The sequence below is a fragment of the Schistocerca cancellata genome, chromosome 3 (assembly GCF_023864275.1).
Source record: "Schistocerca cancellata isolate TAMUIC-IGC-003103 chromosome 3, iqSchCanc2.1, whole genome shotgun sequence".
In the NCBI taxonomy this organism is placed as follows: domain Eukaryota; kingdom Metazoa; phylum Arthropoda; class Insecta; order Orthoptera; family Acrididae; genus Schistocerca; species Schistocerca cancellata.
The window spans coordinates 885,593,044-885,605,768 of NC_064628.1; the positions used below are offsets into that span (position 1 = coordinate 885,593,044).

General features: G+C 39.8%; 1 protein-coding gene across 1 annotated transcript in view; it reads left to right on the forward strand.

Annotated features, from left to right (window-relative positions):
- The window catches only part of LOC126175953 (G patch domain-containing protein 1 homolog), a 49,312-nt gene that overhangs the window by 15,939 nt on the left and 20,648 nt on the right, over positions 1–12,725 (forward strand). Inside the window, exons 4-5 of the mRNA XM_049923039.1 lie at positions 3,495–3,882; positions 6,367–6,925. Coding sequence (XP_049778996.1) covers positions 3,495–3,882; positions 6,367–6,925 — 947 coding nt within the window. The remainder of the gene's footprint in view (positions 1–3,494; positions 3,883–6,366; positions 6,926–12,725) is intronic.

Genomic DNA, 12,725 nt, shown 5'->3' on the forward strand with positions numbered 1-12,725 from the left:
GTACAAGGCAGTATGATCACACACCATGCCAGACCAGTCCTTTCACTGAGGCAATAAAAGTGCTATAAGTCACATGGCAGCTGTCAGCAATCTGTTTAAATCCTCTGACTTTATGATGGGCAACCTTTTGATGATTGCAGCAGTTCTCTGTATAACTAGTTAACCTGGCCAGGCTTTTATGGAAGTTTCACTTATGAGAAAGCTTGTTCAGAGGCAGAAATTCACAAAGTTACGATTGCAGCCAGTATTTGGTCTCATTTAAATTACTGTCCGGAGATGTTATCACTGCATAAGTTAACTAATTGTAATAGTTGTTCTTAAAGAGGTCGATACTCTTTGTAATATGGCACTTGAATTTTATGTTTTAAGCAGTTTCTTTACTTCATTCAGGAATATTAGCTATGTGTTTTGAATGATTTTCTGAATCTCTCTCTCTCTCTCTCTCTCTCTCTCTCTCTCTCTCTCTCTCTCTCTCTCTTTCTTAATTTGACACTGGCAACAAGAAAAATGAAGAAGAGCAGTTAAGGAACACTGCTGTTTCTAGAAGAAAATTTCCTGTTACTAACTTCTCTTTCACATATATGTGCATTTATATATGTGTTTGTTTCTTGGAACTGTTCACAGTAATCCATAACATGTGATCAGTTTTGAGTTGGAAAATGATGATTTTTCGGAACCTACAAAAAAATGTTGTGTCAATATAACTTAGAGACTATTTTACAAAGCAAATACTGCTGATTTAAGGTTTTTTACTGCAATAAGACACTATAATAATTTACATAAATGACAACTTTAACTGCAGCAGTGTGCATCAAATGGGTAAAATGTGAAACCCATCTGTGAGGCTACTGAAGACATGGCACAGATCCAGTAACAATTCTGGAAGTGGCCATGTGACTGATTGGAAATAAAGACAGTGGATAATGGTGCATAGTGTCTTTCATCGCTCCCCCCACCCCCCCCACCCCCGCCACACACACATCCCCCTATGTAACTTCCTTCTCATCTGCCATTCCATCTAGACGAAGGTGCAACCGTGGTGACAGAAAAGGGTGTGCCATCCACAAACTAACATTATTATTCAGGAATCACTCCAAGGTGAGAAAATAATACACAGCCAAACTACTATGCAATAAAGATGAATGCATTCACCTTCAGTTATGACAAATGAATGGCAAAAGCATTGATTGAAGCAGTTGACCAGTACAAAATCATTCTGTGTCAAAGGTAATGATTTATAACAAAAACATACAGGAAACTGAGACACACGTACTGGGCTTAGCAGTGTTTACAGCAGCGTTTTTGAGTGACATAAGGGAAAATTAAACTACGTACGAAAGATCTTGTATTTAAGGTAAATTATAGTGTGACAGATCACCAATTATTATACAGAAGAAACAATAGCAAAGTTAGTGGTAACAGCTGTTCAGGTTTTGGATATCTATTACTCATCAAGTTTGAGTGCCCAGTCTAGCAACAATGAAGCAGGGGCGGGGGATAGAAAGAGAGAGAGAGAGTCAATGACTTTATGTGTATGTGTGGACACACGCTTTGAGGGAGAATGGTAGTTTGAAAGCATATTTCTATAGAAGAGATTGAGTGGATAAAATGTACAATAATATATAGAGAAAAAAGAATACTCAATGAGTTCAGGATTCTCACTTTCCCTGATGTTTGGTTGTAAATTAATAATTAATTATATGCAGATTATTGAAGTATCAAAATAAAAACTTTTGAGGAAACCGACTCTTGTACTGGAAATAGTGAAAATGTTTCCCATCCTGTTGTATCGTATAATGCAGGACTTCCCAACCTTTTCAGCTGGTGGACCCCTTCTTTAGTCGAAAATCCATGGCGGACCCCTAGTCAGTCAAGAGCACAGTAACTTTAAATTTTAGAGTGAAATCCATGGGAACTGAAAGCTTCTTAATGCAAATTCCATGTTCCCAATGACCCCCCTCTCCCCAAAGTATCAATAGCCTTTGGTTTAGAAATGTATGAAAACAACTTGAAGGTCAAAAATCGACTTATAGGATAGGTAGTGCACTGACAAAGTAAGTTTAACATTTAATGATGCCTGGGGCCGCATACGTACCAGTGAGCACTGTGATTGGTCGACAAAGCTCGCTCCGCGCATGCGTAAAAGGTTTCAGCGCATCTACCGCCATGAGCCGGCTCACAAACGACCCCCATATTGTTGCAAAACAGTCGATCAGAGAAGCCGCATTCTCTGGCACTAAACTGTGTATGCATTTTCACTTAGGAACCGCAAAGGCTGCTTGGGAATGCAACCTGAAGTAAAAGTACATGTGTTTTTCACATGGAAAAAAGTGATGAATTTGATTTTCACATTTTTATTCAATAATTTTACTCATTATTTTACACAATTTGGTGAAGGGTGACCGCGGACCCCCTAGAAAGAGCCGGTGGACCCCTAAGGGGTCCGCGGACCACACATTGGGTAGCCCTGGTATAATGGATAATGATCCTGGATAATTTTATGGTAGAATACAGAACTAGGCAATTTCTCTTGTCTTATGAGAGTAAGAATGTGCAAAGTAAAAGTCATACAAGCACTTATTTGGCTATGAGGTGCTTGGGAAAGAAATTGTGTGGCATGATTACTATTATGCTTTATTAGTTTTTTACCAGAGATTTTATGTTAATTGATGTTCCATATTTGTAGCAGTCTGCAGAACATGGAAACTTCAAAAAATATTCACAAAATAAAACTGTATTATTCAGTGGAATGGATATCCCACTGATTACTCACCTCGCATAATACTACCTGTTTCTTACACAGGAACTTAAATTTTATCTGGAAGACAGCATTTGGAAGTGTGCACACTTCCAAATTGTCACAGTATACGTCCTAGAGGTACCACTAGTTCTTATGCTGCTGCCCTTCCTGAAACAGACAGTGTGTAAATCCTTGCATTCAATTTAGGTGCATAGAATTAACTTGTAAGTGCTGTCAAAAAGTTGCAAAAGCAAAACATCTATCTGTTCAGAGCTGACCAATGCAAAGTGTTGTTTAGCATATTAATAATATTTCTAAGTAATGTGAAGCACCATTGTCTTAACCTGAACCTCACCTCACTCACACATTTTATATTCTTATGTGTAGGAACATAATTTTCAAAACACATCTTGTGTCACATCAGCTGTGCAGCATGCGGGATAACTATATCTTTAGTAATTTCCTTTGATTTATTATTGATTTCATTTAATATGCTTGTGGAAATCAGAACATCTAAAGAAATGAAACCACCATCTTGTGATAAAAGGTGAAAGTAGTATGGAACACTATCCCTCACTTTATATTAATTTTTTCCTCTTTTTCCTGCATTCTTCCATCTTTATTTTTATTTATTTTTTATTTTTGTGTGTTCTATGGTAATTGTTAGAGTACTTACATCTTTATAAGGGAATCGTTAGTAAAAATTTAGTACTTTTAGGAATTTGTTTTACACAAATGTTATTTCTTCATGCAGGGACACAATTGGCATTAAACTTCTGAAACGTATGGGATGGAAGCCAGGCCAAGGTGTTGGTCCTCGTCTTACTAAGAAGGAAAAGAAGCAAAGTAGAAAAGAACACTTGAAAATGACAAAGAAGGTTTACGGTTGTGCTCCTCCAGAATCGACTGACGGTTATAATTCAAGTGGAAATAGTAGTGAATCTTCAGATGAAGAAGACGAGAACATTACATTTGCCCCAGATGACTATGAACCTTTTTTGTGCAAACCCAAAGACAACTGCTTTGGCATTGGATACTCTGGTTTAGATAGAAGATCAGTTTTGTCTAGCCATATCAACCTTTTCCAGCCATCTTCACTTATAATGAATGAAAAAAATAAGAAGGTGTCAATATCTGGACAGGTAAGGCGAATATTTTTAATGCACTATTTGTACGCTTTGTCTTGAACAATTGTGAAAAGATATACGTTAGATATTGCATCACTTTGTGGGTGGTCTGAAAGTTATATTATTCTTGAAGAGTCGCATTAGCCAACGTTGCACTAGCTAGTGCTACATCTATGAGTTGCTGGATATCAGTGCACACATCAGAGAACAGGCAAGGAACAAAGACGCCGCACAGTGGGTAGACCACCTGCAATCAGGACTTAAACCTATTCTGAAGTCGAGCAACAGGCCAGACGAACGGTGGACCCGACATAACAAGAGCTAGGCAATAGCAATCTAGGCTGCAGTGGAGTTGTGACAGACTTTTGCGACATCGCTGTCAAAGGTCAAGTACAAGCCACAATCTAAATTGATACCAGAGAGGAAAGCCAATATCAAGCAAAGCCATCGGCAAGTAGTGTGTAGTACGGTGGAGATAGTAACGAACGCTGTCAGACAAAGAACATGATTGACTGAACAGTCGAGGCATAGTGGTATTTATGCCGGCCATGAAGAACACTATTGGCTGGTGTATCCATGTAGCGAGACGGTGACACACTCACAAGGCGAGTGCAGTGCTGCAGTGACACTGCCCTCTATTAGCCATTGAGATCCATTGACTCCAGTGGGCATTCAACTTCCGCACAACCCAGAACTAGAGTTAGCAATTCTTTGTATTAGCATGACCAGTTTTGGCAGATCTATGCTCTCATCATTGGAACCTGTAACATTATTAGTAGTATGCACTTGGTATAATACTGAAAGTCACTTAGTAATGTTGCATCAAATGAAACGTGGCAGGGAACATGAGCATGTCACAAATAAAAAACACAAAATTAAAACAATCAACATGTTGTGCTGATGTCCCAGCATACACTAGTCACTTGTCACCACAATGGCGAAGATGTATTAGGAGTGAAGGAAATAGGCTCCAACACACACGTTCTCTGTCATGTGAGGGAAAGACAATTAGGATTTAACATCCTACCAATGAAGAGGTCATCAGATATCAAACATGGACTGAAATTCAGCATTACATGCCTGGACAATGATTTGGACCAACTAATGTTCACTATTTCTACAACTGTGTTATATCACCCAGTGCTGTGGGAAGATGAGCATTGCAGATGGAGTAGATATCACTTTCCTTTTTGCAGTTAGCCACATGTGATTTGTGACTCCTACTGACCATCAATGAAAGTGAAAGTAAAACTTTGAAAATAAGTTACACAAACGGCTAAATGCAACAGAAACAGCTTTGTAACTAATTTTAATACCAAACAGGTCACAGCAAAGTAAAGCACAACATTCACTATGCATACTACTGTGGTACTGCACGTAGTGTTGTTTGATCACTCAAGGCTGGCAGTGACCTAAGAAAAAAATATTGAGCACCCAAAGTCTTCCAGATTCTCCCAGTTAAAATGGGTAACTAAAGTGTCAAGAAGCAGCACTATTTCTTAATAATTCAGTTCCCAGTTTTTGAAATGGGAAAAGTTGGCAGATTTTAGGTTGTTATCTTTTTTTCTTAGTATATGTCAGAATAAAATACTTGTGTATTATTTTGATTCTTGTTCATGAGGCTACAGCAAATAATTAAAATAAATTTTTACTCCATTCTTGTGCCTGTTTGCACTGAAGTATCATTAAGATTGTTTTCAGTATCACATTGACAACTATACCAGAAATAAATGGATACATTTCCTAGTAAAAAGTTAGTGTTTTTGTTTGTATGCACAAAAGTCTTTGCACAGTGTTCATAATATGTTGTAGAACATGATATAATTGTGGTATTTATCTCAAACAGCCAATTCACAGTGACTGAAATAGTATTACTAAAGTAATCTCATTTATGATTTGTAATTCTGGTTTCATCCAGGTCTGTATTGCTAGAGTGAAACTGCAGTTAAGGCACTGCACAATGACTGGTGAAAATATGTTACAGCAAATGAATACTGCTTGGTCAGTTTAAATTGTGAGGACTGTCTTCTTCTATTATTCAAGACTGACAAACTTTTCCAAGAATTAAACAGTATTTGGGTACGTGGAATTATTAAACTGATGACAAGAGCAAGCTAGGCAGATTTAAAAAAAAAAGTTAACAGAGAGAAGGGCTGTACAAACCCACATATTCATATTGATTCTGTATTTTTAATTTCCCAAACTTTTGGCCATTCTTTCCCTGCCTTTAGACTTAAAAATTCATTTAGTAAATACAAACTGTCACCATTGAACCTGCCATTGTAGCCTTCACTGCTTTAGCAAGACGTTTCCTGATAGGGTGAAGCAGTTAGAAATGTACTTGCATAAGTGTACCCTCACTGGCAGATGCTGCTGAGAACTAAGAGTATTAAACCAATGCTTTACCAGTTTTCAAATGGCTCTCTGAACAAGTTGATGTTTCTGTGCTTATCTAATTAAAGGTTAGATATTTCACTAATTTGCTTGATATTTTTACAGGCATTTGGTGTTGGAGCATTAGAAGAGGAGGATGAAGACATATATGCACTGGAGGATATGTCTCAGTATGACTTTAGTTTGGGAGACAATGACTCACAGAAGCTCCAAAAGAAGAAAGACTCAGTTAGAAGGGATAATAATAAGGAAGACACTCTGGATGGATTTGTCTGTGCCACACACTCAGTTTCTTCGAGGAAATTTTTCCCTCCTCCAGAGTTACCACCAAACTTTCAGCCATTCCATACAGTTCGCAAGACACGTTTCGAATCTGCACCTGACGAAAGTCAAGAGAACAATTTTAGAAAAATGGGTCTGCAAAGGCACGCATTGTCATCTAATGACAGGGCACAAATTTTAAATGACAATACTTGTATGCATTTGACAGCTTCAGAAGAAAGTGAAATGGATGAGAATAAAATGTTGGCCAAAGAAGCTGCAAAAATTACTGAGAAACTCTCGGAAAACTCAGTTGCAACAAAGTTCTGTCCATTTGCAGGACGTCCAGATAAACAGAGCCGATATGAACAGTATACTGCCCTGGTTAATGCTGGAAGGAAAGGTTTGTACTCACGCTATTTGTGTAGCCTCCATACTTGAATATGTAGATTTCTAGGTGAGAGTTGAGAAGGACCCACCTGTAGTTAGGGCTCATCCTGCGATATGAGTAACCTGCCCTTCCTTTTAACCTTGCATAAGGAAGGGGCTCTTAGTTCTGAAAGGTAAAAAGTGTACTGGTTTTACTTTGATATGTGTCTGTTGGCAGAGAAACTCATTTTGTCTTCTGAAGGTAGTTACAAGGCCAGTAACTTTGTTTCATAATTTATTAGTTCTCTTAATTGAATTATCCTTTGACACAAAGAATAGTTATTGTCTGTTTGCACAAAACCAATGCATGTAAAAAAGACTGAGATGGTATTCTGATGCCACAGAATAATGCTGCTTACCACACACTGCAAAAAATAATGAGACAGATTAGAAAATAAAGTAAGTTCTAACTGACTGGTTGTAAGTGCCAGTAAGAAAGTGTTTACAAGTTGATCCTCGCATAGAAGAAAATAGAACCACCCAATGTTAATGATGCTGTTACTGATTTCGACCAGCAGGTTCATCTTCAGGTACCTGTTCACGTCTATATTCATTTGGTGTGATTTACATTAGTTGTTGGCTGCTTTTTTACCAACAACTAATGTGAACAGCAACAGATGTAATATATATGTGAACAGCCATCTGAAGATGAACCTGTTGGTTTGAAACCATTAACAACACTATTTGGGTGAGTAGATAGCTTTATTAATAGTGCCTGATTGCTATGTTCTTCCTTTGCAAGAAGAAACTTGTGTTTCGAACACTGCCACAGTCTCGAAAACATCAGTAAGAATGTTTTTGTTCAAAATTCCATTAATACTGAGGCAGTACATTTTATCTGTGGTAAATACAGGTACAGAAAGGTACAGAAATACTGCATCAATTTTTTCACTGGTAGAACTGCAATGAACAGAAAGCACTGGTCATATCTTTTAAATTTTCGAACTCCTGAGGTAAGCACAGCTTGGCACAAAGACCATTCGCTATCCACAAGAGATATGGAAACATAATGAGAAATGCATGCTTGAACATAAATGCAAATGCTAGCCAAGCCTGCAGGTTATGCTGTTGTATTTGAGTATAATGGCACCTGTGCAATGTCCTAAATACATTGCAAGTGTCAGCCATGATCAGAACAGTGTTCTGTGTAATTGTAAGTGCATCATGTCAGACCTAAATGACTTTTAACATGGGCAAATTGTTGGTGTACGTATAGTGGATGTTTCCATAACCAAGGTAGCCAAATTTCTTGGTCTTTCAGGAAACACCATGACAAAGACTTGTACCATGTACAGGGAAATCAGAAAAACATCATCCACTAAGTCACAGTGGGGACGAAGTGTATGTTGAGTGATTGTGACAGACTGTCATTGACAAACATTGTGATGAAAAATGAGAGGACAACAGCTGCGGAAGTCACTGCAGAACTGAATGTCACCCAGGAATCCTGTCAAAACAACATTAAGGGAGCTCCTTAGACTGGAAATTGCAGGGCAAGCTGGAATTCCAAAACCATAAATTAGTTATATGATGCCCGTAATAGAAAAATGTGGTGCCGAAGCCATAAAACACATAAACTGTGTAGTAATGGAAGAAAGTAATTTGGTCTTGTGCGTATTATTGTGCCTTTTTCCAACTTCTGGACAAGTGTACGTCCAAAGAGTGAAACATGGTGGGGGTTCAGTGATGATTTGGGCAGCCATATCGTGGTATTCTATGGGCTCCACTGATACTTGCCATGTTGCTGCCAAGCATTAAGTGACCGTTTTGGCTGATCCATCTCATGATACACTGTTTGTTTCACAATGGTGACGCTGAGTTTCAGTATGACAGAGCTACTGTTCACACAGCAGGTTTTGTGAGCGGGAGGACAGATTGTCACATGTTCCCTGACCACTGCATTCACCAAATCTCAATATTGTTGATTCTCTGTGGGCTAGTTTGGAGAGAAGGGTGCATGATCACTATCCACCTCCATCATTGTTACCTTAATTGGGCACTATTTTGCAGGAAAGCCTACAGTAACTTTATTTATCCATTCTGAGATGATTGGCAGCTGTTTTGAATGCCAATGGTTTTCGTACATATCATTAGGTGTGGTGATGTGTTGTGATTTTGGTGTTTCTGCATTTTGTCCATCCTCTATATGAATATGTTTGAAAGACTTTCTCAATGAATTGACTCCTAGATCAAGTCTAGGGACATGCAACAGACTAACAAGACCAAAGTAGCACTGAAAATGCATTTTATGAAAAAATAGCAAGTAGAAAACGTTCCATTTCCAATCTTCATTTGTCTGCAATGAAATACTATAATTGTAAACATTTTTGAGTGGCCTACATCTGCATCTATATTCTGCGAACCACTGTGAAGTACATGGCAGAGGGTATATCCCATTTTACCTGTTGTTATGACTTTTTCCCATTCCATTAACATATGGAGAGTGGAGAGAATAATTGCTTAAATACCTCTATGTACGCTGTAATTGGTGTAATATTGTCTTCGCAATGCCTGCAGGAGCGATGTGTAGGGCACGGTAGTATATTTCTAGATTCATCACTGAGAGTTGATTCTTGAAATTTTCTAAATAGGCTTTCATGAGGTATTCTGCATCTGTCTTTAAATGTCTGTCAGTTCAGTTATTTCAACATCTTCATTACACTCTCCTATGGGTCAGACAAACCTGTGACCATTTGTGCTGTTCTTCTCTGTATATGTCCAATATCCATTTTTAGTCCTGTTTGGTATGGGTCTCACACACTTGTGCCATATTCTAAGATCAGTCCCAGGAGTGTTTCGTTAGCAATCTCCATTGGAAACTAATTGCATTTCCCTAATATGCTACCACTGAACTACAGTGTGCCACCTGTTTTAACTATGAGACTGTGTGATCGTTTCATTTTGTATCCATACAAATTAATACGGCCAGGTATTTGTATGAGTTGAGTTGGCATTTTTTAATTTTAGGAAGTGCACAATTTTACTCTTCTGAACACAGAGTGAGTTGCCAATCTTTGCATTACTTTGAAATCTTATCAAGATCTGACTGAATATTTGGGCAGCTTACTTCAGGCAGTACTTCATTATAGGTAACTGCATTATCTGCAAAAAGTCTCAAGGTTACTACTAATGGTGTCTACAAGGCCATTGATATACAATGTGAACAGCAAGGGTCCCAACACACTTCATGGGGCACACCTAAGTCACTTCTACATCTGTCATTGACTTTCCATCCAAGATAATGTGCTGTGCACTTCCCACAAAGAAATCATCAATCTAATCACAAACCTCAATTGTTGTACCATATGATTGTACTTTTGATAAGAAACATATTTGTGGTACTGCGTCAAATGCTTCTTGGAAGTCAAGAAACACTGTATTTGTTTTCCTTCCTTGGTCCATGGCTTTCAGTATCTCTTGTGAGAAAAATATGAGTTGGATTTCAAATGATTGATGTTTCCAGAATCCATTCTGGCGCATGCAGGTGGTCATTCTTTATGAGATATCTTTTACATTTGCACTCAGAATATGTTCTAAGATTTTACAACAACCTGATATCCATGATAGTACACGGTAGTTATGTGAAGCAGTTCTGCTTCACTACTTGTAGAGGGACATGACCTGTGCTTTCTTCCAACCACTGGGCACTGTTTTTTGTTTGAGGTATTGTGTTAAAAACAGGGGCTAACTCGATATAAAACCTAATAGGGATTCCATTAGGTCCTGGAACTTTGTTCAAATTTAGTGACTTCAGCTGTTTATCAGTGCCACTACTCATCTTTGCAATGATACAAGAATTTAAAGTTGGGGAATTACTCTTGGGTTTTCGAAATTTTGAAAACAGAATTCACCATGTCTGCTTTTGCTTTGTTACTTTCAATTTCAGTTCCTGCCTCATCCATGAGTATCTAGACACTAACTTGATGCCACTAACAGCATTTATATATGAGCAGAATTTTTCGGATTCTGTAACAGATCTCATGATAATATCCAGCTGTGGCTCTCATTGGAGGCTTCATGCAATGCTCTCCTGGCATCTAAACGTGTTTTCATTCAGCATCTCTCTATCTATTAACTGTTCTAATCCCACAAGATAACATCACATGATAGCTTGACCTAACAAACTTGATAAAGTCTAGAAAACAACTTATTATAATGGGTACATTAGCCACAGAATGGCTCACAATAACAGTCTGGTAACACATATGCAGAGGTGAACATGTAACTGTGTTAGGGCTGGCCGGGCCCATCTCAAGAAGCTGTTGGCCAAACGATAGAGTGCACTGACAAGAGGCTGCACCCTCATCCACAAGTGGCAGCCTCTGATAGTTGTTGAACTTTTAGCTGCATCTGCTGACTTGTATGGTGCGCTCTGTGGTTGCGCACCAGGATCTACAGTGTGGATGTATGTGGGTCAGTACACCCCTCGCCCCTTGGCGGACTGAGTGCCGCAATGGTTCGCACACTGACTCTCATTCGGGAGGGTGACGGTTCAAACCCACATCTGGCCATACTGATTTAAGTTTTCTGAGTTTTTCCTAAATCACTTCAGGCAAATGGTGGGATGGTTCTCTTGAAACGGCACAGCTGACTACCTTCCCCATCCTTCCCTGATCCAATGGGACTGATGACCTCAATGTTTTGTCCCCTCCCACGAATCAACCAACCCCTTGGGGGGCCGAGCGTTGCTGATACCACAGGCTGCCACAATGTTGAGATGATATCCACATCCATGGAGGCCCTGGATGTGAGAGACGCGATCAATCCCCAGTTAGCGGAGATCTGGGGATACAGGCAAAAGTGGCCGGTGTGAGAGAACTCCAACACTCCTCTGTCAGAACACAAGGTGACAGGACTACGAGTCGGGATGCATGGCAATGTCCACCTGTGGTGTGGAAGGTGGAGGTGACACTGCCACAGGTGGAGGCTGCTCCTGTGACATTCAACCAACGAGGAGTATGCACTTTGGTTGGCGCACCACTGGAGCCGTTGCAGGAGACATAGGTCCTTTGGGTGGAGGTACTGCTGCAGATGAAAGAGGAGGCTGGAACCCTTGTGGGTATGCGGCACCCAGTGACCAGGGTACTAAAAAGGTGGTATTGTGGCTGAGACACGAGGGGGGAAGTGGGCGCTGCTCACCTGGATGCAGAGCTGATTTTGATGGCACTTGACCTCACTCTTCTCTGTCCATAGGGTGTATGCAGTGGCCGTTCCAGCATATGATGATTGCTGGTAGCTAGCAGGGGCACCAACAAAAACCACATGCCAAGACTACCATCCTCACTCTAAAACCTGATACGCTGGAGAGCGACGGTGGGCGAGATATAGGTTGGAGGAGATGGAGCAGCGTCCTTGGCTGGTGTCCATGGATAAGCTGTGTAGGGCTATGGGAACAAATAGGAGTCACCCAGTAGGCCAACAGAAAAAATTAAACGCCTCTTTGGCAGTGAAGTCTTGCAGCCATTTTTTCATCTGGGTCTTGAAGATGTGAACCACATGCGCGGCTTCTTTGTTAGCTCGTGGGTGAAAGGGAGAGGTGCGAACATCGTAAATGCTTGACCACACACAGAAATCATGAATCACCTGAGACAGGAACTGGTGTCCATTGTCAGAAATGAACATGGCTGGAAGACCTTCCACAGAAAAAATCTTGGAAAGAGCTTGAATAGGACCTCGGTAGTGGCCGGGGGGCACCAGACCATGGAAAACATGCCAGTGACAATCAGCCATATCTATTCACTACAGGCCACAGAGAGAACAATGACCTGAGAGCT